General features: G+C 49.7%; 1 protein-coding gene across 1 annotated transcript in view; it reads right to left on the bottom strand.

Moving 5' to 3' along the window:
• SATB2 (SATB homeobox 2) overlaps window positions 1-24,417 on the bottom strand; it is a 188,458-nt gene that overhangs the window by 72,157 nt on the left and 91,884 nt on the right. The window contains exons 6-7 of the mRNA XM_029069788.2: window positions 21,796-21,919; window positions 14,188-14,290 (exon numbers count right to left, since the gene is read on the bottom strand). Coding sequence (XP_028925621.1) covers window positions 14,188-14,290; window positions 21,796-21,919 — 227 coding nt within the window. The remainder of the gene's footprint in view (window positions 1-14,187; window positions 14,291-21,795; window positions 21,920-24,417) is intronic.

Genomic DNA, 24,417 nt, shown 5'->3' with positions numbered 1-24,417 from the left:
ATTTACCGAGCGCTCACCGTGTGCAGAGCACTCATTCGACCGTTCATTCGGCTGCACCGATTGAGCACTCACTACGTGCAGAGCATTCAAGCGATTTATTGAGTGCTCACTGTGTGCACGGCAGTCATTTGATGTATTTACCGAGCGATGTGTTCGATTGTTCACTTAACTGCACTGACTGAGCGCTCACTATGTGCAGAGCGTTCATCCGATCATTCGCTCATTCATTCGATGTATTTACTGAGCGCTCACTGTTCGCAGAGCAAGCATTCGATCGTTCACCCGACTGCACTGACCGAGCGCTTACTGCGCGCACACCATTCATTCGGTCGTTCATTCGACTGGATTTACTGAGCGCTTACTGAGCGCAGAGCATTCACTCAATCGTTCATTCAATTGCACCGATGGAGCGCTTGCCGTATACAAAGCACTGTACTGAGCGCTTGGGAGAGGACGACAGAACAACAGGTAGACGCATTCCCGCCCACAACGAGCTCACAGTCTAGACGGTGGGGACAGATATTAATAGAAATATAGAAATACCTAAATAAATAAATGACAGAACTATACTTATGGGCCATGGGGATGGGAGGGAGGACGAATGAAGGAGCCAGTAAGAGCGGCGCAGAAGGGAGTGGGAGAAGAGGAGAGGAGGGCTTAGTCAGGGAAGGCCTCTTGGAGGAGGTGGGCCTTCAAGTGCTTTCATGAGCACTGGACTAAGCGCTTGGGAGAGGAAAATACAAAAATGAACAGTCACATTCCCTGTCCACAACGAGCTTACGGTCTTCGGGGCGGGAGGTAGACATTAATAGGAAGAAAGAAATGAGGGATACGGATGTAAGCGGTGTGGAGCTGAGGGGAGGGCTGAAGAAAGGGAGCAAGTTGGGGCGACGCAGGAGGGAGTGGGAGAAGAGGAAAGGAGGGCGCAGTCAGGGAAGGCCTCTGGAGGAGCCCGGCAATCAGTTGCACTTACTGAGCGCTGTCAATCAGTCAATTGTATTTAAGGAGCGCTTACTGCGAGTGGAGCACTGTACTAAGCACTTGGGAAAGTACAATACTACAATAAACAGATGTATTCCTGGGTGTGGAGCACTGTATTAAGTGCTTGGGAGAGTCAGTCAGTCTATCAGTCATATATTGGGTACCTACTGGGTGTGGAGCACTGTACTAAGTGCTTGGGAGAGGACAATATAATAAATAGACACATTCCTAGGTGCAGGGCACTGTACTGAACACTTGGGAGAGGACAATACAATAAACAGATGCATTCCTGGGTCCGGGGCACTGTACTATGAGCTTGGGAGAGGACAGTGTAATAAACAGACAAATTCTTGAGTGCAGGGCACTGTACTAAGCGCTTGGGAGAAGACCGCACAAGAGAACAGACACATTCCACGCCCACAGCAAGATGCATCTTGGCCGCCTGCGTTGCACTGACTCGATGAGTGCAGTTAGCCGATGAAAGACTTAAAAAGAAAAACTGTGGTGTTCGGTCAGCCCCTATGTGCTCAGCCCTGGGCTAAACGCTGAGGTGGCTACGATACGGTCAGATTGGACCCAGGCTCGGTCTCCCGGACGGCTCACCGTCCCGGTGGGTGGGGGAGGGTGGACGGGGTTTCACCTCCATTTTACAGAGGAGGAAACTGAGGTCCAGAGAGGACATTCATTCATTCATTTAATCGTATTTATTGAGCGCTTACTGTGTGCAGAGCACTGCAGTAAGCGCTTGGGGAAGTACAATAGGACAATTAGCAGTGACATTCCGTGCCCACAACAAGCTGACAGTCTAGAGGGGGAGAACAGAACTTGCCACAGAACTTGCCCGAGGTGACCTGGCAGGCACCAAGGGGCCGGGATCAAGCTCCGGAGCCTGCGCTCTTCCCACTGAGTCCTGCCGCTTCAGTGTAGCTTAGTGACTAGAGCCCGGGCCTGGGAGTCGTAAGGTCATGGGTTCTAATCCTGCCCTGCCACTTGTCTCCTGTGTGACCCTGGGCAAGTCACTTCATTTCTCTAGGCCTCAGTTCCCTCATCTATAAAATGGGGATGGAGTCTGCAGGCCCCATTCAGAAGAGGGCCTCTGTCCAACCCGATTTGCTCGTAACCACCCCAGTGTTTAGTGCGGTGCCCGGCACATAGTAAGCACTTAACAAATACCACAATTATCATTAATATTATTATGTCTGCTGAGTAACCTTAGACAAGTCACTATACTTTTCTGTGCCTCAGTGACCTCATCCGTAAAATGGGATTAAGACTGCGAACCCCGAGTGGGATAGGGATTTGATCCAACCTAACTTGCATCTCCCCCAGCACACATAATAAGTGCTTAACAAATACCACAATTATTATTATTATTACTGCTTAGTAACCTTAGGCAAGTCACTACACTTTTCTGTGCCTCAGTGACCACATAAGTAAAAAGGGGATTAATAATAATAATAATGATGATGATGATGACGATAGTTGTTAAGCACTTACTATGTGCCAAGCACTGCTCAAAGCACTGGGATAGATACAAGGTAAATGGGGCTCCCTATTTTAATCCCCATTTTCCAGATGAGGGAACTGAAGCACAGAGAAGTGAAGTGACTTGCCCATGGTCACACAGCAGACAAGTGGCGGAGCCGGGATTAGAACCCACGGCCTCTGACTCCCAAGATCGGGACTCTTGCTTCTTTGATTAATAATAATAAAAATGTTGGTATTTGTTAAGCGCTTACTATGTACAGAGCACTGTTCTAAGCGCTGGGGTAGATACAGGGTAATCAGGTTGTCCCATGTGAGGCTCACAGTTAATCCCCATTTTACAGATGAGGTAACTGAGGCACAGAGAAGTGACTTGCCCACAGTCACACAGCTGATTATGACCGTGAGCCCCAAGTGGGACAGGGACTGGTTCCAGTCTAACGTATCTACTTCAGCACTTAAAACAGTCCTTGGCACATAGTAAGTGCTTAGCAAGTACCATAATAATAATAACATTGTTGTTGTTATTATTATTATTATTGAGACGGGCCAGACATGGAACGCCTGGAGAATGGAGGGGTTCATTCTCCCTCCCTATGGGGTTTTGAAGCCTTCTCCAAAGGGCAAGGAAATGAGAAAAGCACATCCCGAATGAGGAAATCATATCACTCAATTGGAAGAGGACAAAAAAATCCAACTGCAAAATCCACACTCTACAATTCCAAAGTTCCACATCCCCTCCCGACCCCCTAGCTCCCCAAGTCACCAACCCATCGGCCCATCAGCTCGTTGCGGGCTGCCAACGTGTCTACCAACTCTGTTGTATTGTCCTCTCCAAACCGCTTAAGTAGTCAGCCAATCGTATTTACTGAGCGCTTACTGGCGCAGAGCACTGTACAAAGCGCTTGGGAGAATACGATACAACAATCAACGGACACACTCCCTGCCCCTAACAAGTTTACAAGCTTGGAGAGCGTTCGGCCCCAGGGAGCGCTCAGTAAATAGCATTTATTCATTCATTCAATAGTAATTATTGAGCGCTTACTATGTGCAGAGCACTGTACTAAGCGCTTGGAATGGACAATAACAGCAGCAGCTGCTTTGCTATTCGGGGAGTCTGCAGTGAATGGGTCAGTTCACGGCTGTCAGGAAATGACCAGTACCACGTCTCCTCTCGGATGAGCGGAGGCCAACTAATAAAAGCCCTTCACAAATAATATCAAACGAGCAAAATAGCTCGATGCCTCAGAGACACCTCCAATTTCCCCTTATGTGTCCCCCGGGGCACATCCTCGATTTAATCCAAAGGATAATTGTGATGGAAATTGAAGGGTGAATCATGTTCAGATAGAGCACGAATCATCGGCAAAAGGTCTGCTGTCCATCCAGCAGCGTGGCTTAGTGGAAACAGCCCGGGCTTGGGAATCAGAGGTCATGAGTTCTAATCCTGGCTCAGCCAATATGCTGTGTGACTTTGGGCAAGTCACTTCTCTGTGCCTCAGTTACCTTACCTGTAAAATGGGGATTAAGACTGTGAGCCCCATGTGTGACTACCTCATTAACTTGTATCTACCCCAGAACTTAGAACACTGCATCGCACATAATAAGCGCTTAACAATTACCATCATCAGTATCATTATTATTATTATTATTATAATACTATAGAAGCGGCATGGCGTAGTGGATAGAGTCCAGGCCTGGGAGTCAGAAGGTCATGGGTTCTAATTCTGACTCCATCATATGTCTGCTGTGTGACCTTGGGCGAGTCATTGGCTTTGGAGTCAGAGGTCTTGGGTTCTAATCCCGGCTCTTCCGCTTGTTAGCTGTGTGACTTTGGGCAAGTCACTTCACTTCTCTGTGTCTCAGTTACCTCCTCTGTAAAATGGGGATTGAGATTGTGAGCCCCATGTGGGACAATCTGATCACCTTGTATCTCCCTAGTGCTTAGAACAGTACTTCGCATATAGTAAGCACTTAACAAATACCATCCTTATTATTACTATTATTACTTCACTCCTCTGGGCCTCAGTTCCCTCATCTGTTAAGTGGGGATGGAGACAGTGAGTCCAAATGGGACAGGGACTGTGTCCAACCTAATTTGCTTGTATCCAGTCCTGTGCTTAATACAGTGACTGGCACATAGTAAGCACTTACCAAATACCACAATGATTATTATTTTAGAGTTGGTCGCCACATTTCCTGCCTTCGAGAGCCTTTAAATCTCTCGCCCTCGCGTCCTGCATCCGTCCTGGAACACCCTCCCTCTTCTGTCAGTTCGTTGTGGGCAGGGAACGTGTCCACCGACTCCGTTCGATGGCGCTCTGCCCACGGTAAGCTCTCAATAAATCTGGCTCATTTTGCAGTTGAGGAAACTGAGGCCCAGAGAGGTCAACTGACTTGCCCGAGGTCCCCCTGCGACAAGTGGCAGAATCAGGATTAGAACCCAGGTCCTTCAGGCCCCCAGACCCGGCTTCTAGCCACTAGGCCGTGCCACTCCAACGAATGTCTTCTCTTGCCCTATCAGAGGCCGGGTCCAGGGGTGGGGGAGGAGGAGGGGAAGACGTGCTCTTCTGACCAAACTCCGAGCCCCCACTTTGTACACGACAAAATCATTTTGGGGGGACCCAAGGCGCTTCACATGTGGTCGCATTAGATCGTTTTGGGCTATAATTATCATAATGACTTATTTCTTTTAATCACAACCCGCTTAACCACTTTAGTGCAGAGGACTCTGTTCAAGGAGTCTAATTTTCATTCAACATCTAATCTTCCTGTTTACCAAAACCCTTCGTGGGCTTTGTTTACTGTCCTGGACCTTTGATCTTGCACGGCTGGATCAGACGGGGTCAGATAAAACACTGATTACTGGAAGAAGCTGGTCTGGGTAAGGAGCTGGGGTGGAGGCTTTTGCTCTCTCCTCCTATCTTCCCTCCTTGGCAAATCATTTCCAAGAAATAAATAAATATAACACGGTGTCTACCTAATGAGGGGTGGGGAAGGGAGAGAAATGGGCAGTTCCGAGGAGGAAAGGAAATTTGGGGGGCTTTGGGGGGTGTTTTATGGTATTTGTTAAGCACTTACTATGTCCAGGCACTGTCCTAAGCCATGGGGAGGATATGAGTTGATGGGGTTGGACACATTCCCTGTCCCACTTGGGCAACCCCACTTGACAGATGAGGGAACTGAGGCTGAGAAAAGTGAAGTGACTTGCCCAGAGTCACACAGCAGACAAGTGACGGAGTTGGGATTAGAACCCAGGTCCTTCTGACTCTCGGGCCCTTCTCATTTCCAGGATCAGGGTCTGCCCGCTGGGCCATGCTGCTTCCTGGCTAGGAATCGATTAATGGTATTGTTATACTGAACTTCCCCAAGCACTTAGTACAGTGCTCTCCACACATTAAGCACTTAATAAATATGACTGAATGAATGAATGATTCAGTGGTATTTATTCAGTGCTTGCCATGTGCAGAACATTGTACTAAATGCTCCGGAGAATAGTTAGATCTTAGCCAGGCTCCTGACACATTCGCTTCACCCAAATGAAATACAGCCTGACTTAGTGGAGAGAACTCGGGCCTGGGAGTCAAAAAGGCCTGGGTTCTAATCCTGCCTCTGCCACATGTCTTCTGTGTGACTTTGGGCAAGTCACTTCACTTCTCTGGGCCTCAGTTCCCGCATTTGGAAAATAGGGATTAAGACTGGGTGCCCTATGTGGGACACCGATTGTGTACACGCTGATTACCTTGCATCTACCCCAGCGCTTAGAACAGTGCTGATACATAGCAAGCGCTTAACAAGTACCATAATTATTATTAGAATTAACTGCCCAATCCTGAACAGCACAAACACACTCACCCTTTTGAGTTCGAGATAGGTTGCTTCCTTTTTGACAAACAACATCCATACAATAAAGGATAGCCATTTGGTGCCCCCAAAGATGCCAGGCCCTGCCCTCCCCAGTGGGGTCTTCTTTGGTTAGAAAGGAAAACAGCGACTGGTGGAATCGTCCAAAGCAGCGTGGTTTAGTGGAAAGTGCCGGGCTTTAGAGTCAGAGGTCGTGGGTTCTAATCCTTAGGCTGTGAGCCCGTCATTGGGCAGGGATTGTCTCTATCTGTTGCCGAATTGTACATTCCAAGCACTTAGTATAGTGCTCTGCACATAGTAAGCGCTCAATAAATACTACTGAATGAATGAATGAATAATCCCGGCTCTGCCACTTGGCTGCTGCGTGACTTTGGGCAAGCCGCTTAACTTCTCTATGCCTCAGTTACCTCATCTGTAAAGTGGGTTTTAAGACTGTCAGCCCCACGTGGGACAAATCTGATTATCTTTTATCTACCCCAGCGGTTAGAACAGTGCCTGGCACACACTAAGCACTTAACAAATACCATAATTATTATTATTTTTATTATCCAGTCACGACTCAGCGTCTGTGGACCAGACAGGGCAGTGACTCATCAGAACCCAGCTGGGCCTAGTGGCTACAGCCCGAGCTTGCCTGTTTATTTGTATTGATGTCTGTCTCTCCCCCTCTAGTCTGTGAGCTCACTGTGGGCATAAACTGTCACTCTTTACTGCTGTATTTTACTTTCCCATGTGCTTAGTACAGTGCTCTGCACATAGTAAGCGCTTAATAAATACGATTGATTGATTGAATGAATGAATGAAACAAGGACCTGGGTTCTAATCCCGGCTCCGCCGCTTGTCTACTGAGGGATCTCGGGTTAGATATTCTTCTTCTCTGGGCCACTGTTCCCTTCACTCTAAAATGGGGATTAAGAATGCGAGCCTCATGTGGGACAGGGATTGTGTATAAACTCCTATCTACCTCGGTGCTTAGAACAGTGCCTGGTGCATAGAAAAAGCTTAACAAATACCATTAAAAAATAAAATCCATGTCCACCTTGCTATGGGAACCAGAATCCAAGCTAGACTGGCATGAAGGGAGCCAGGGGATGAGGGGTGGGTGAGCCACCCTTTCTTTGGCTTCTCTGGCCACAACTAAAATCCAGAAGGAGGGGAAAAAGCTGGGAGAGTCCGCTGGGAAAGTAACGGTAGCAATGACTGGCATAAATGCAAGCTCTTTAGTGAGCAGGGATCAGTGTGCGACTTAGTGGAAAGAGTCCAGGCTCGGGAGTCAGAGGTTGTGGGTTCTAATCCTGGCTCTGCCACTTATCAGCTGTGTGACTTTGGGCCAGTGACTTCACTTCTCTGTGCCTCAGTGACCTCATCTGTAAAACAGGGATTGAGACCGTGAGCCCTCACGTGGGACAACCTGATGTCCCTGTATCTACCTCAGCTCTTAGAACAGTGTTTGGCACGTAGTAAGCGCTTAATAAATATCATTATTATTATCTACCGACTTTGCTGTAACAATAATAATTACGATAAAAATAACTGTAGTATTTGTAAGCGCTTAGCATAGTAAGCGCTTAACAAATATCATTATTATTATCTACCAACTTTACTGTAACAATAATAATAATAACAATAATGATAATTGTGGTATTTGTTAAGCGCTTTCTATGTTCCAGGCAATAAAGAGCACCATACTAAGTGCTGGCGTGGATACAAGTAAATCGGGTTGGACACGTTCCCTGTTTCACATAGGGCTCACAGTCTTAATCCCCGTTTTACAACTGAGGCACAGGGAAGTAAAGTGACTTGCCCGAGATAACACAGCCGACAAGTGGCAGACCTGGGATTAGAACCCGGGTCCTCGGACTCCCAGGCCCGGGATCTATCCACTAGGCCATGCTGCTTCTCTGTATTGACTGACTACACTGTCAATCAATCAATCATATTTATTGAGCACTTACCGCGTTCAGAGCACTGTACTGTGTTGGGAGAGGCCAACAGAACAGAGATGGCAGACATATTCCCTTCCCACAAGGAGCTCACGGTCTATTCCGACGAGCTCAGTACAGTGCTCTGCACCTATCGAACGCTCACTAAATAGCACCGACTGATTGATTCCCTCCAGAGTGGATGGGTGCTCTCCAGGGTCAGCTGAACTGAGGTCTAGTTAGGTGCCTCCCTGAAAATAATCCACTTTGAGGGGCTGGGATGGGAGGGGGCAGGTGTTCTTCCTATGGCTTTGGCGTGGGAAATCCTCCCAGCGGCCCTACGAGGTCGGGAGGGAAGGGCTTCTTCACCCAATTTTACAGAGGAGAAAACCAAGGCCCAGTGAGGCTAAGTGCCCTGTCCCAAGTCACACGGCAGGCAGCGGACAGAGCTGTTTATTGTATTCTCCCAAGCACTTAGTACAGTGCTTCGCATATAGTAAGCGCTTAACAAATACTATCACTATTATTACAGTGCACTGTACACTGTAAGCACTCAGTAAATACAACTGAATTGAACTCAGCTGAGATTAGCGGACAGAGCCCAGGCCTGGGAGTCAGAAGGTCCTGGGTTCTAGTCCCGGCTCCACCACTTGTCGGCTGTGTGACTTTCGGCAAGTCACTTCACTTCTCTGGGCCCCGGTTCCCTCATCTGTAAACAAGAATAAAGTTGGTATTTGGTATTTGTTAAGCGCTTACTATGTGCAGTGCACTGTTCTAAGCGCTGGGTTAGATAGGGTGATTAGGTTGTCCACTTGGGGCTCAAAATCTTCATCCCCATTTTACAGATGAGGGAACTGAGGCACAGAGAAGTAAAGTGACTTGCCCACAGTCACACAGCTGACAGGTGGCAGAGCCGGGATTCGAACCCATGACCGCTGGCTCCCAAGCCTGGGCTCTTTCCCCTGAGCCACGTCCTCAATGAGTGTGAGCCCAGTATGGGACAGGGGCTGTGTCCAACTTCATTACCTCATATCTATCCCAGCATTTAAAACAGTGCTGGGCACAAAGTAAGTATTTAACAAGTACCGCAGCGTGGCTCAGTGGAAAGATCATGGGCTTTGGAGTCAGAGGTCATGGGTTCGAATCCCAGCTCTGCCACTTGTCTGCTGCGCGACGTGGGGCAAGTCACTTAACTTCCCTGTGCCTCAGTTACCTCATCTGTAAAATGGGGATTAAGACTGTGAGCCCCACGTGGGACAACCTGATTGCCCTGTGTCTACCCCAGCGCTTAGAACAGTGCTCTGCACATAGTAAGCGCTTAACAAATACCAACATTATTATTATTAGTAGTAGTGCTTAGAACAGTGCTTGGCACATAGTAAGCGCTTAACAAATACAGAAACTGTGACTATTATTATCCTGGCCCGGGCCTGGGGACTACAGGGCAGGGCACACAACCCCAGCCGTCTTTGGGGAATTTGTTTCTCCCTCCCGTCCTCGTCCATCCTCCCCCCCCCCCCCCCCCCGCATCACTTTGGCCTAGTGGCTAGAGCGCGAGCCTGGGAGTCAGGAGGACTTGGGTTCTAATCCCGGCTCTGCCATTCATCTGCTGTGTGACCATGGGCAGGTCACTTCACTTCTCTGGGCTTCAATTACCTCATCTGTCAAATGGGAATCAAGATGGAAAGCCCCACGTGGGACGGGGGCTGGGTCCAACATGATTAGCTTGCATCTACTCAATTCAATTAAATCGTATATACTGAGCCTTTACTGTGTGCAAAGCACCGTACTAAGCACTTGGGAGAGGACAATACAACAACACACACACACATTCCCTGCCCACAACGAGTTCACTATCTAGAGGGAGAGACAGATATTAATATACAAAAATAAATACCAGATATATACAGATCTATACATATATGCTGTGGGGCTGGGAAGGAGGACGAATGACGGGAGCAAGTCAGGGCGACGCAGAAGGGAGAGGGAGAAGAGGAGAGGAGGGCTCAGTCAGGGAAGGCCTCTTGGAGGAGACGGGCCTTCGGTAAGGCTTTGAAGTGGGGGAGAGCAATTATCTGTCTGATAGGAGGTGGGAGGGCGTTCCAGGCCAGAGGCAGGATGTGGGAGAGACGTCGAGATGTCGGTGGCAAGACAGACAAGATCGAGGCAGCGGGAGAAGGTCAGCACTACAATTAGGTTAGCATTAGAAGGTTAGCATTACCCAACCCAGTGCTTAGAACAGGGCTTGACACGTAGTAAGCGCTTAAAAATAACCACTGTTATTTTTAACCAGCATATTCAGACCTGCTAGCTCAGAGCCAGGGCGAGGCCCGAAAAAAACCTGGGAAATGCAGATTCTGGCCAGTGGGTCAGCCTTGCCTGGAGATTGGGAGATCGGGAACTGGACGGGGAGCAGAGTGCATACGCTGTCTCTGCCCCGAGGCCTCGGAGAAGACCAGCCCCGACGACGAGAGACTCCGCAGGGAGACTGCATCGCCTTATCTGCTCCTTTCATTCATCCTCCTTCCCAGCCCCACAGCACATATGTCTAGATCTGTATATATCTGTTATTTATTTATGTATATTAATGTCCATCCCTCCCTCCAGACGGGAGACCAAGTCGGACCTTTCTGAGGAAGAAGTCCCGGAACTTTAGCTCCAATTCCTCACAAGTTCCACAGGATCCACGCTGAGAATGTTTCCTTCGAATTCCACAGAATTCCCTTTGTGTACAGTTTGGACATCTGTTGCTAATGATATCGAATTATTGATTGCTCACTTTCTCGTATTTATTTAAGCATTAACTAGAGACGATGCAACCCGATGCGTTTTTTTTATCCCCCCCCTTCTTCCACTGGACTTTCTGGGCTCTGCTCAGATTGACTTTGATCTCGTGGAGTGTATAATTATTTTACTGTTTATTTATTTCTCTGAGAGAGGAAAAAGCTTGACCCAGAAGTTCTATATGTGGCAATTTGTAACAGAATCACGGAGCTTATGTTTAGCGGGTCCTGGTTTGGATTAAGCGGCAACCATTTAGTTCCCACTGTTTTATTAAAACAGACATTAGCAGATAATGGGAACCACATTGGACGCTCCTGGCCGGCCGCATCTGCTCTGGGGACCGGGAGTGCAATTCATTCATTCATTCTTATTTATTGAGCACTTATTGTGTGCAGAACAACTGTACTAAGCACTTGGAAAGCACAATTCGGGCAACAAATAGACACAATCCCCACCCAACAATGGGCTCACAGGCTAGAAGGGGGGAATAATGATGGCCTTTGTTAAGGGCTTACTATGTGCCAAGCACTGTTCTAAGCGCTGGGGTAGATACAAGGTAAGCCAAGTTGTCCCACATGGGGCTCACACACTTAATCTCCATTTTATAGAAGAGTTAACTGAGGCTAGGAGAAGTTAAGTGGCTTGCCCGAGGTCACACAGCAGACAAGTGGCAAAGCGGGGATTAGAACCCACGTCCTCTGACTCCCAAGCCCGTGCGCTTTCCATTAAGCTACGCTGCTTCTCCCATAATTATGGCATTTGTTAAGCGCTGACTATGCACGAGGCACCATACTAAGTGCCGGGGTGGATACAAGCAAATCAGGATGTTCACAGTCCCTGTCCCACATGGGGCTGACAGTCTCAATTCCCATTTTACAGACGAGGTAACAGGCATAGAGAAGTGAAGTGACTTGCCCAAGGCCACACAGCAGACAAGTAATAACGCTAATAATTATGGTATTTAAGTGCTTACTATGTGCCAAGCACTGTAAGTAACAGAGTTGGGATTAGAACCCATGACCTGCTGCATCCCAGGCCAGTGCTCTTTCCACTGTGCCACTGGGGTCTCTCAGGTGGGCCGCGGGACGTGTGGGAACCGGGGCGGGGGGCCGTCTACCTTTTTGGGGGACACCAGAGGGGGAGATAGAGGATGAGTCACGGTGGCTTCCTGGCTGGCTCTGGGAGGTCCCAGCTGGGACCGGCCAACTCCCCACACCCCTCACCGCCTCCTCAGGCCGACAGCCGCTGACCCCCCTGGATGGAGACGCCCAGGTGGGCAAAAGCCAGTGGCGGATACCTCCTTTTCCCTCCCCCCGACTCCATGACCTGTCCAAGCCTGGGGCAGGGGCGGAAGAGGCGGCTGAGACTTCCCGAAACGAACTTTATCGGGTGATTTTCGATTTTCCGACGGAGCGCTCTACCTAGCGCGGATGCTTTTGTTTTCCCTCCAACTCCTTTAGTTGATGAATCAACATCACTTGAACTGTTTTATAGCAGCTTGTGTTTACTTCACACATACCTTAACCTCCCCCTTTCTCCTCCTCCTCCTTCTCTCTCTCCCTCCCTCTCTCTTTCTCTCCCCCTCTCTGTCACTCACATACCCGCCCAACACACACCCGAACGCACAATCCTGGGAGCCACGGCCGGCTACATCTCTCTGAATAGCGTGTGTACGCCGAGTCTGGCGAACTCCTCAAGTTGGAATCCTTGACCTCCTGACTGCTAGCAAGGTCTTTCTGCTTTTATTGCGCGGCACAATCTAACTGTGCACTTATTCACTATAAAAAAGGGAGAGCGCTCGAAGAAAGAAAGTGGAAGATGCATGGGGGGGGGTATGAGTGGGTGTGTGTGGAGGGGGTGGTTTGGATGTGCACAGAAGAGAGAAAGAAAACACTTGGCTCTTAGTGGCACCTCTGAAGACCCTTCAGTGAAGAGTTTCCAGGCTCGAAACTGGCATCATTCTCCGGCCTATCGGAGAAGGGAAGCACCTCGCTTGTTCTGCTGGAGCGGCGGATAAACGTGATCTACTGAATGACCTTGAAGCTCTGCGATTCCTTTGATTTTGAGCCAGGAGGATGTGTTCGAGCACTTCGAAAAAGAGGAGGAAAAAGAAAAAGGGAAAAAAAACAAACCCGGACGACCGCATCTGCGGGAAAGAAAACCCTGCCGTGGCACACAGTGGCGTTTTTCAACAAGCAGGAGGCGGGCATCTGTCTCACCCCAGGCAGGGGAAAATCTGGACGGGGCCTCACGGCAGATGCCCAAGCTGGCGTCCGGAGGGAAGACAAACCGAAATAATAATAATAACAATAACCATCATCATCATCATCCCCCTTTAGACTGTAAGCTCTTTGTGGGTAGGGAATGTGCCTGTTTATAGTTGTTCTGTCCTCTCCCAAGCGTTTAGTAGAGTACTTTGCAAATAGTTAGCACTCAATAAATACGAATGAATTGAATCAATAATAATAATAATAATTGGGGTATTTGTTATGCGCTTCCTAGGTGCCAGACACTGTACTGAGCACTGAGGTGGATACAAGCAAATCGGGTTGAAAACAGTTCCCATCCCCCCATGGGGCTCTCAAACTTAATCCCCATTTTTCATAGGAGGGAACTGAGGCCCAGAGAAATGAAGTGACTTGTCCAAGGTCACGCAACAGACAAGTGGCAGAGCTGGGATTAGTACCCAGGTCCTTCGGCCCCCCAGGCCCGGGCTCTATCCATTAGGCGACACTGCTTTCCGACACCTGACTTTATTTATTTGGCAAAAGGCTTCATTTCTGCTGCTCGGGGCGAATATATTTTAGCATGAAATGAATCTCTCCTACTCATTAGGAACTGCTCGGTTTGCAGACTCCGGGACACCGGTCCTTGTAGGGGTGAGAGAATCTTTTTCGGTCAACAAGGAAACTTGGCCACCTCGCCAACCCCCGAGGGAGACTTGTCTCTAGGCTGTAAACTCGTTGTGGGCAGGGAATGTGTCTGTTATATTGTTCTACCGTCTTCCCCGAAGCGCTCAGTATGGTGCTCTGCCCACGGTAAGCGCTCGACAAATACCACCCATCGACTGATTGGCCCAAAATGGAATGAGACAAAACAGATCCAGACCCAAAACCCGGAGAAATTCGACGTTCTTCTCTACTCACTTTACCTTTAATCTTCTTGTACTTTTTATACCATCTCCCAAACTCCTGGCACTTGGTCGCTGACACATTGGCATAATATGTGCTATTTACAATGGATGAAATCATACTCTGGAAAGAGAAGAAAACAAGATGATTGCCCTCAGAACACGGACTTTTTTCCCCAAGGGGCATGTACAATGCAAAGGGTCACGTTCCCCTATAGACTGTAAGTCTGTTGTGGGCAAGGATGTATCTGTTTACTATTCATTCATTCATTCAATTGGATTTATTGAGCACTTACTGTGTGCAGAGCACTTTACTAAACGCTTGGAAAGTACAATTCGGCAACAAAGAGAGACAATGCCTACCCAACAACGGGCTCACAGTCTAGAACGGGGGAGACAGACAAGAAAACAAAGCAAAACAAGAAGACAGGCATCAATAGCATCAATATAAATGAACAGAAATTATAGATATATACACATCAGTAATAAAATAAATAGAATAATAAAGTACATTGTTGAACTGTACTCTCCCGAGCGCACAGAACAGTGCTCTGCTCACAGTAAGTGCTCAAAAAATACAACTGAATGAATGAATGAATGAGTGAATACATTTTCCTGGTCATCCCATGGTGCTAATAATAGTAATGATAATAATAGCATTTGTTAAGCGCTTACTATGTGCCTGGCACTGTACTAAACACTGGGGTGGATACAAGCAAATTGGGTTGGACATAGTCCCACCTGGGGCTGTCTCCACCCCCATTTTGCAGATGAGATAACCGAGGCCCAGAGAAGTGAAGTGATTTGCCCAAGGTCACCTGGCAGACAAGTGGTGGAGCCTGAGTTTGAACCCACGCCCTTCTGAGGAGCAGTGTGGATTAGAGAAACAGAGTGGCTTAGTGGTAGGAGCCCGGTCTTGGGAGTCAGAGGTCATGGGTTCTAATCCTGACTCCGCCACTTATCAACTGTGTGACTTTGGGCAAATCACTTAACTTCTCTGTGCCTCAGTTCCCTCATCTGTAAAATGGGAATGAAGATTGTGAGTTCCAAGTGGGATAACCTGATGTCACTGTATCTACCGCAGCACTTAGAACAGCGCTTGGCACATAGTAAGCGCTTAACAAATACCATCATTATTATTATCATTATTCTGACTCCCAGGCCCGGGATCTAGTCACTACACCACGCCGACGTTCCCACCACACGTCGGCTACCCCGGCCATCCCGCTCCCCCAGAACGAGAACCCCCAAACGCAACACCATGGGCGGTGCTAATCATCTGCACCTCGACAAGTGAGACCCTTGGCCGCCCCTCCCTTCCCCATCCCCCAACTCCGGCTCCAAAATCAACTCCGAGAAAAGGGTGGGGGCCCCGCAGATTGGGTCCCTGATGGGTGAGAACGATTGTGATGTAGTCACCGGTTGCTAAAGGTGCGATTCGATGCTCTGATGCACACGACCCCAATCCCAGTGCTCGGAGGCTTCCGTTTGCTCATTCAATTCCTTCAATTGTATTTATTGAGCGCTTACTGTGTGCAGAGCACTGCACTAAGCGCTTGGAAAATGCAATTCAGCAATAAAGAGAGACATTCCCTGCCCAAAACCGGTTCACAGTCTAGAAGGGGTGAGACAGACATCAAAACAAGTAAAAAGGCATCAATAGGATCGATATAAATAAGTAGAATTATAGATATATACACAACATTAATAAAATTAATAGAATAATAAATATCTACATATATAGACAAGAATTGTGGGGCAGGGATGGGGGTAGAGCAGAGGGAGCGAGTTGGGGTGATGGGGAGGGGAGGAGGAGCAGAGGAAAAGGGCGGATCAGTCTGGGACTTCCGCCGGGCCCCGCATCGGGGAATCAGAGGAGGCGGCCGGGAATCGGAGGAGGTGGCTGGGAATCAGGGGAAGGCTGTGCCGGTCCCTGCCCAACAACCATTAGGCAAATGAGCCGGGATAATGTTACTTCCGGGCACGTGGGACTGGAGCTTGGGAGATGATTCGCTGGATGCAAAAAAATTGCTCCTCTAGTGCTAACCTCACCCTAATGCTTGTGTCCACCCCAGTGCTTAGTACAGTGCCAGGCACACAGTAAGAACTTTACTAACAGCATAATTATTATTTATTTTTTTAATTCTCCCTGAGTTCAGGAGTTTCGGCTGATTAAGAGCACATGCGTATGCACCGGGTGGCCCAGGCCAAGACGGTCCGTAACTTGCCCTGAGAGGCCGTCTATTTGGAAAGCCGGGAGAGGGTCAGGGCCCGTGGAGCGGGGAGAGGGGAGACTGGACTGTAGCTCATTGTGGGCAGGGAATGTGTCCGTTTATTGTTCTATTGTCCTCGCCCAAGAGTTTAATGCAGTGCTCTGCACATGGTAAGAGCTCAATAATAATGTTGGTATTTGTTAAGCGTTTACTAAGTGCCGAGCACTGTTCTAAGAGCTGAGGTAGATACAGGGTAATCAGGTTGTCCCACGCGGGGCTCACAGTCTTAATCCCCATTTACCAGACGAGGTAACTGAGGCACAGAGAAGTGAAGTGACTTGCCCAAAGTCACACAGCTGATAAGCTCAATAAAAATATCATTGAAGCAGCGTGGCTCGATGGAAAGAGCACAGGCTTGGGACTCAGAGGACGTGCGTTCTAATCCTGGCTCTGCTAACTGTCTGCTGTGTGACCTTGATCAAGCCACTTAACTTCTCGGTGCCTCAGTTCCCTCATCTTTAAAATGGGGATTAAGACCATGGGCCTCACATGGGACAACCTGATTACCTTGTATATACCCCAGCACTTAAAACAGTGTTCGGCACATAGTAAGTGCTTAACAAACACCATAATTATTATTTTTATCATTAATAACCAACGAGGCCCAGCCTCAGCCAGCTTCTGACCGGGCCAGCCCCTGAGGATGGACGCTGGAAGCGTGGCCCGCCGATTTGCCGGGAAGTTCTCTGTGGGCAGCGACCGTGTCTACCGACTTGACTACCCTGGATCTCCCAAGCATTCGGTCCAGTGCTCCAGACCCAGTCAGTGCTCAATAAATATCACAGATGCGCTGGCTGGGCCCAGCCATCTCTCGGTCCATGCTGGCGGGGTCTAAAACAGCGTTTCTGGATGCGGCCAATACAGCGCTGGCATCGGGCCCGGCATCGGGCCTGGCATCCAGCCCAGCGTCGGGCCTGGCCCCACCAGGTACCGAACTCACCCGCCTCCCAGTTCTTTCCGGCTTCACACGAGGTTCTGAGCCAGGAAGGGGAAGGATGGGGTTTCTGTCTGGATTGTTTTTCTACAAAAACATTCAGACCATGTTTCCGCACTCCTCAAGAATCTCCAGTGGTCGCCCACCCACCTCCACAACAAACAGAAACTGCTCACCGCCCGCTTTAAAGCCGTTCACCCCCTCACCCCCTCCTACTTCACCTCACTGCTCTCCCACTCCAACCCGGCCCGCACACTTCACTCCTCGAATGCCAACCTTCTCACTGTACCTCCATCTCGTCTCTCTCTCCGCCAACTTCTCGGCTTTCTACTTCCTCTGTCCTGGAACGCCCTCCCTCCTCGTATCCGACGGGACCATCACTCCCCCCGCTTCAAAGCCTTATTGAAGGCCCATCTCTTCCAAGAGGTGTTCCCTGACTAAGCCCTCTTTTCCCTTCCTGCAATTCTTCCGTGTCACCCTGACTTGCTGCCTTTATTCATCCACCCTCCCAACCCCACGCCATTTATGTACATAAACTATAACTTATTTCTATTAATGTCTGTCTCCTCCTCCAGACTATAAGCTCATTGTGAGCAGGGAATGTGTCTGCTTTATTGTCATGTTGTTCTCTCCTCAGTGCTTAGTCCAGTGCTCTGCACGCAGTGAGCATTCAATAAATACAACTGACCGACTGACTCTCCCAGAGACTCCGAGTGCTAGGTAACCGTAGGGAGAAGGGAGCCTCCCCATCCCATTCTTTCATTCATTCAATCGTATCTATTGAGCACTTACTGTGTGCAGAGCACTGTACCTCTGACTCCCAAGCCTGGGCTCTTCCCACTAAGCCACGCTGCGTCTCAATAAACGCCGGTTAAATCCACCTCCACCCAGCCCTGCCCTTGGGGGTCCGAAACCAATGAATGGTATTTCTTGTGCGCTTACTGTGTGCAGAGCCCTGGGCTAAGCACCTGGGAGAGGACAATACGACAGAGCAGGTAAACACATTCCCTGACCAAAGGGCACTTGCTCTCGGAGGCCTGAAGTATCATAACCCGGAGAGTAAGGCACGTCCGTTTTCTCTCACTGGTCTGTGCTTGGAGCTGGGTTCTCATTCCAGCTCTGCCACTTGTCCTCCAAATGACCTTGGGCAAGTCGCTTTTCTTCGTTGGTCCTCAGTTTCCTCCTCTGTCAAATGGGGGCTCAATCCCTGTTCTCCCTCCCTCTTAGACTGGGAATCTCTGTGACAGAGAGGCTCTGTCTGACCTGATTATCTTGTGTCAGCCCCAACGCTCGGTACAGTGCTTGGCCCATAGTTGGTGCTTTAATAAATACCACAGTAAGGGGAATAATAATTACGGTCTTAGTTAAGTGCTCACTATATGCCACACACTCTTCTAAGCACTGAGGTAGATACAAGGTAATCAGGTTGTCCCACGTGGGGCTCACGGTCTCGATCCCCATTTTCTGGATGAGGGAACTGAGGCACAGAGAAGTTAAGTGGCTTGCCCAAAATCACAGAGCAGAGAAGCGGCAAGGCCGGGATAAGAATCCACGTCCTCTGACTCCTAGCCCGGGCTCTTTCCACTAAGAGAAAGCAATGGGGTAAAAAGATCGGTACCTCTAAGTGCTAAGCGGGGTTGTATTTCGCAGTTCACCCTGTCGTCTAGGTCAAACAAATACCACAGTAAGAGGAAGCAGTAGAGTATAAAGATCGGTCCCTAAGTGCTAAGCGGGGTTGTGTTTCAACGTTTATTCCGTTGTTTTGATCCCTCAGGGTTTGCCCAGCCTCTTGGACTCCTTTATTTATGCCAACCACAGTGGGTGGGAAGCAGCCTGCCTTTCTCTCCTCCCTTTAAATTCTCCAAGCCTCCACTCACCCCCAAAATCAGAAGCCTCATCAACGAGGCCTAAACGCCCGAGGTGGGCCCCCAAAGCCCTGCCTTGGAAACGAAGCAGTGACCTGCTCCCTCTCAATCAACTGATGGTATCGACTGAGCAATTGATACGTGCAGGGCACCAGGGTGATCATCAATGGAATTTATTGAGCGCTTACTATTTGCAGAGCATCACGGTATTCATAAATGGTACTGACTGCGCGATTATTATGTGCAGACCATCTCGGTCATCGTGAATAATAATAATAATAATGATGGTATTTGTTAAGCGCTTACTATGTGCCAAGCAATGTTCTAAGAGTTGGATGGTACTGATTGAGCGCGTACTGTCTACAGAGCACCATGGTCATCATTGATGGGACTGACTGAAAGCTTACTATGTACAGAGCACCATGGTCATGGCCAGTGTTACTGATTGAGCGCTTATGATGTGGTACTGATTGAGCGCTTACGATGTGCAGAGCAACACGGTCATCATCAACGGCATTTATTGAGAGCTTATTATGTGCAGAGCACCACAGTCATCATCAGTGGTATCGACTGAGGGCTTACTATGTGCAGAGTACTGTACTAAGCACTTGAGACAGTACAATACAACAGTTAGCCAACAAGTTCCCTGCCCACAACGAGTTTACAGTCTAGTGGAGCACTGGACTAAGCTCTTGGGAGCAATCAGAACTACAGATTTGGTAGACAAGATTCTGACCCTCAAGGAGCTTACAGTCGAGGGGAAGATTCCCATGACAACAATGAAATCTGCACCAGGGGTTGAAAGGCTGCCCTCGTAGCTAAATGGGTTTTCCTTCGCTGCCGCCCGCACTTCTCCGAGCGACCCGAAAAGCTGTCTTGATTTCCGTGATCCATTAGATATCTGTTGCTTCGAAAAGGGATGAATGATCAGCCCACTGAAGACAAAAAGGGATGGTGTTTGTCTTTTTCCTGTTGGATTATGGTCCTACTGTCCTTTCCCAAGTGCTTAGTAAAGTGCTCTGCACGCAGTACGCGCTCAATAAATAGGGCCAAACGAATGATTTGATTTTCATTTCATCTGTCGGATCCCTCCCCAGCCCAATAGCTCAAGCGGCAACAGCTACGAGGTCACCGTGGCCCGGGAGAACCCGGGTCCTGGCAGTCCGCTGGGGAGAATGGGATGGAACTGTGTCGGGGTGGAAACCGTGAAGAAGGGCCTGGAAGCGCCTGACCAGGCCTGGCTCTGCCATCGGAAATAACAATAATAATAATGATGGTACTTGTTAAGCGGTTAATATGTGCCAAGCACTGTTCCAGGTGCTGAGGCAGATACAAGGTATTCAGGTTGGACACAGTCCCTGTCCCACGTGGGGCTCACACTCTTAATCCCCGTTTTACAGCTGAGGTAACTGAGGCCCAGAGAAGTGAAGTGACTGGCCCAAGGTCACACAGCAGACATGTCGCAGAGCTGGGATTAGAACCCATGACCTTCTGACTCCAAAGCCCGGGCTCCATCCACTAAGCTGGATAGCAGTGGGGCTTAGTGGCAAGAACCCGAGCTTGGGAGTCAGAGGTCATGGATTCTAATCCCGACTCCGCCACTTATCAGCTTTGTGACTTTGGGCAAGTCACTTCACTTCTCTGTGCCTCACTTCCCTCATCTGTAAAATGGGGATTAAGACTGTGAGTCCCACATGGGACACCTGATTAACTTGTATCTACCCCAGCGCCTAGAACAGTGCTTGGCACATAGTAAGCATTTCTTCTAGACTGTGAGCCCGTTGTTGGGTAGGGATTCTCTCTATCTGTTGCTGCATTGTACTTTCTAAGTGCTTAGTACAGTGCTCTGCACAAGTAAGCGCTCAATAAATATGACTGAATTGAATGAATGACTGAATAAGCTACGCTAACCATCGGTCCGGCCGGGTTTCAGGCTATGGTCGTTCCCGACGGCCTCAGGTGGCTCCGGCCCTCGGAAGGGTCGGAGTGAACGTGTCTCTGGCCGTGGAAATGCCGGACCGGGGGCGGGTGTTGGGAAGGAGGCAGCTATAGACACCCAGAAGGGGAGGGGACGGGATAACTGGAATGGGTCTGGCTGAGACTGAGCAGCCAGGACAGGAGGCAAGAAGCATGGCACAGGGGCAAACGCATGGGCTTGGGAGTCAGAGAACGTAGGGTCTAATCCCAGCTCCGCTATCTGTCTGCTACGTGACTTGAGCCAGTCATTTCACTTCTCTGGGCCTCAGTTACCTCAACCGGAAAATGGAGATTAAGCCTGTGAGCCCCATGTGAGACAGGGATTGTGTCCAACCTAATTTGCTTGCTTAGGAGTGCTTAACGAAATGCTTGGCACAGAGTAAGTGCTTAACGAATACCACAATTATAGAACTGCCTGGTCCAGTACGGGGATGTCGCGGCTTCCGAGGGAGGGGTCCAGTGGCTCGGCGGAGACGGACGGCACGTGAGCGGGCGGACCGCAGCGCCGTCCGAAGAGGGGACGCCCACCCCCCGCCGTGCTGGTGCGCCCCCAACCCGGCCGCCCCGCCGGCAGACTGACCTGGGAGAGCGGACATTCTTTGGCTAATGTGCTCTGATTCATCTCTTTGAGGAGTTCCTTTAAGGCGTTACGGACGGTGGCGTGGTTCCACTGCTCGGCCGGCAGGTCTTCCAGCTTCGAACAACTGCGGGTGGCAGAGCGGAACAGCCAGGGTCAAAACCCCCAACAACGACCGCCATGGCCCCCGGAACCCGCCGCCTCACGCTTATCTTATCTCGCCCCTGGGAGGTAAAGTGGGGCAGCGGTTATTCTCCCCATCGCACCCCATGCCCTCCCTCCTTAAATCCCACAGACAACGACCCTCCCCACCTTCAAACTCTTACTGAAGGCCCATCTCCTCCAAGAGGCCTTCTCAGACTAAGCCCCACTTTTCCTCACCTCCCACTTGCTCTGCGGCCCCCTGATTCGCTCCATTTGCTCTTTCCACCCTTCATCCCAGTCCCACATCACTTATGTCCATATCTGTCGTATTTATTGTATTGATGTTTATTTGTATTGATGTCTGTCTCCCCCCTCTAAATCATGAACTCGTTGTGGGCGAGGATTGTCATTATTTATTGTTGTGTTGTCCTTCCCCAAGAGCTCAGTCCAGTGCTCTGCACACAGTAAGTATTCAATAAATACGACTGAATGAATATTGGTGGGAAGGTGTAGGTGTGTATGGGGGTGCAAGTTTGGGTGTCTCTGGGTGGGTGTAAGAGTGTGCGGGTGTGGGTGTGTGTATGGGGATGCAGGGGTGGGGTGTGTTTAGTTGTGAGTGTAGGTGTGTAGGTGTGTGGACAGGTCTGCAAGCGTGGGTCTGTGTGTGAAGGTAGGGAAGCAGCGTGGCAAAGTGGCTAGAGCATAGGTCTAGGAGACAGAAGGTTCTGGGTTCTAATCTCGTGTCTGCCACTTGTCTGCTGTGTGGCCTTGGGCAAGTCACTTCACTTCTCTGGGCCTCAGTTACCTCATCTGCAAAATGGGGATTAAGACCGTGAGCCCTAAGCGGGACAGCGACCAAGTCCAACCCAATTTGCTTGTCATAATAATGATAACAATAATGTTGGCATTTGTTAAGAGCTTACTATGTACCAGGCACCGTACTAAGCAAATTGTGTCCACCCCAGCCCTTAGTACAGTGCCTGACACATAGTAAGTGCTTAACAAATACCACAATAATAAGAAGTTGTGTGTATCAGTGTGCAGGTGGGAGGATGTGTACGCATGGAAGTGTGTGTATAGGGGGTATTGGTGTTGTGCTGGTGTGGGGAGGAGGTGGGGAGGTTTTGAGGGCCAGGAGGTGGGGAACCAGTGACTGTACACAACAGACTAAGCTGGGCGCCCCAGGAGAACCGGCGCTCCTCACTCTGCCCTGGCACGAGGAGTGGTAAGGTCACGGTGGATGGTCGGTACACGGCGGCCAGCCGGCACGTGAGGGGTGGCTCACGAGAGGCCGCGATCTGGGGAATCATCGGCCCCCTCCAAGTCCCCATCCTCCATTTTCCTAAAGGAAACCGAGGATGCCAACCCCGAGGGAAATCACCATCATCACCATCATCATCCTGGTACTTATTAAGCGCTTACCATGTGCCAAGCACAGTTCTAGGCCCTGGCGGAGAAACCGCTTAATCAGGTTGGACACAGTCCCTGGCCCCCATGGGGCTCACACTCTTCATCACCATCTTCCAGGTGAGGTCACTGAGGCCCAGAGAAGTGACTGGCCCAAGGTCACAGAGCAGACGAGTGGCAGAGCCGGAATGATGATGACGATGGTATTTGCTAAGCGCTTACTCTGTGCCAAGCACTGTTCTAAGCACTGAGGTAGATACAAGGTAATCAGGTTGTCCCACGTGGGGCTCACAGTCTTCATCCCCATTTTAAAGATGAGATCACTGAGGCCCAGAGAAGTTAAGTGACTCGCCCGAGGTCATACAGCTGATAAGTGGCGGAGCCGGGATGAGAACCCAGGGCCTTCTGACTCCCAGGCCCATGCTCGTTCCATTAAGCCGCGCTGCTTCTGGGAACTCTGGGAAACCCAATGACCCGAGGCGGGGTGGGGAGCGGAGGGAGAGGAGATCCCCCCATGGGGAGTGGCAGGAGGCTCCCACCATCGAGCTCAGCCGGCCACAAGGACCCCCGGAGAACAGGGTCACTTCTCTGTCCTCGCCCAAGCACTCAGTCCAGTGCTCTACAAACAGGAAGCGCTTAATAAATATCACTGCTGGACTGCTTGTTGAGCAACTCGGCGGGGGTTTAGCTCAGCTCAGAGAGCCCGGGCCTGGGAGTCGGGAGACCTGGGTCCTAATCCCGGCTTCACCACTCGGATGCTGGGTCACCTTGGGCAAGCCACTTCACTTAGGCCTCAATATACTCACTTGTAAAAGGAGGATGAAATAAAGAGCTCTTCTCCTCTCCCTGAGACTGTGAGCCCCAGGTGGGATAGGTCCTATGTCTAACCTGATTATCTTGTCATTAGCCCAGCATTTAGCACAGTGCTTGGCACCTTTTAGGAGCTGAACAAGTATCCAAATAGTTACTGATATTAATTAGTGGGAAGCAGCCTAGCCTAGTAGATAGAGCACAGTCCTGAGAGTCAGAAGGACCTTCATTCATTTATTTATTCATTCACTTGTATTTACTGAG

This window comes from Ornithorhynchus anatinus, chromosome 7, assembly GCF_004115215.2.
Source record: "Ornithorhynchus anatinus isolate Pmale09 chromosome 7, mOrnAna1.pri.v4, whole genome shotgun sequence".
Lineage (NCBI taxonomy): Eukaryota > Metazoa > Chordata > Mammalia > Monotremata > Ornithorhynchidae > Ornithorhynchus > Ornithorhynchus anatinus.
This window is presented reverse-complemented; position numbering and strand designations above follow the sequence as displayed.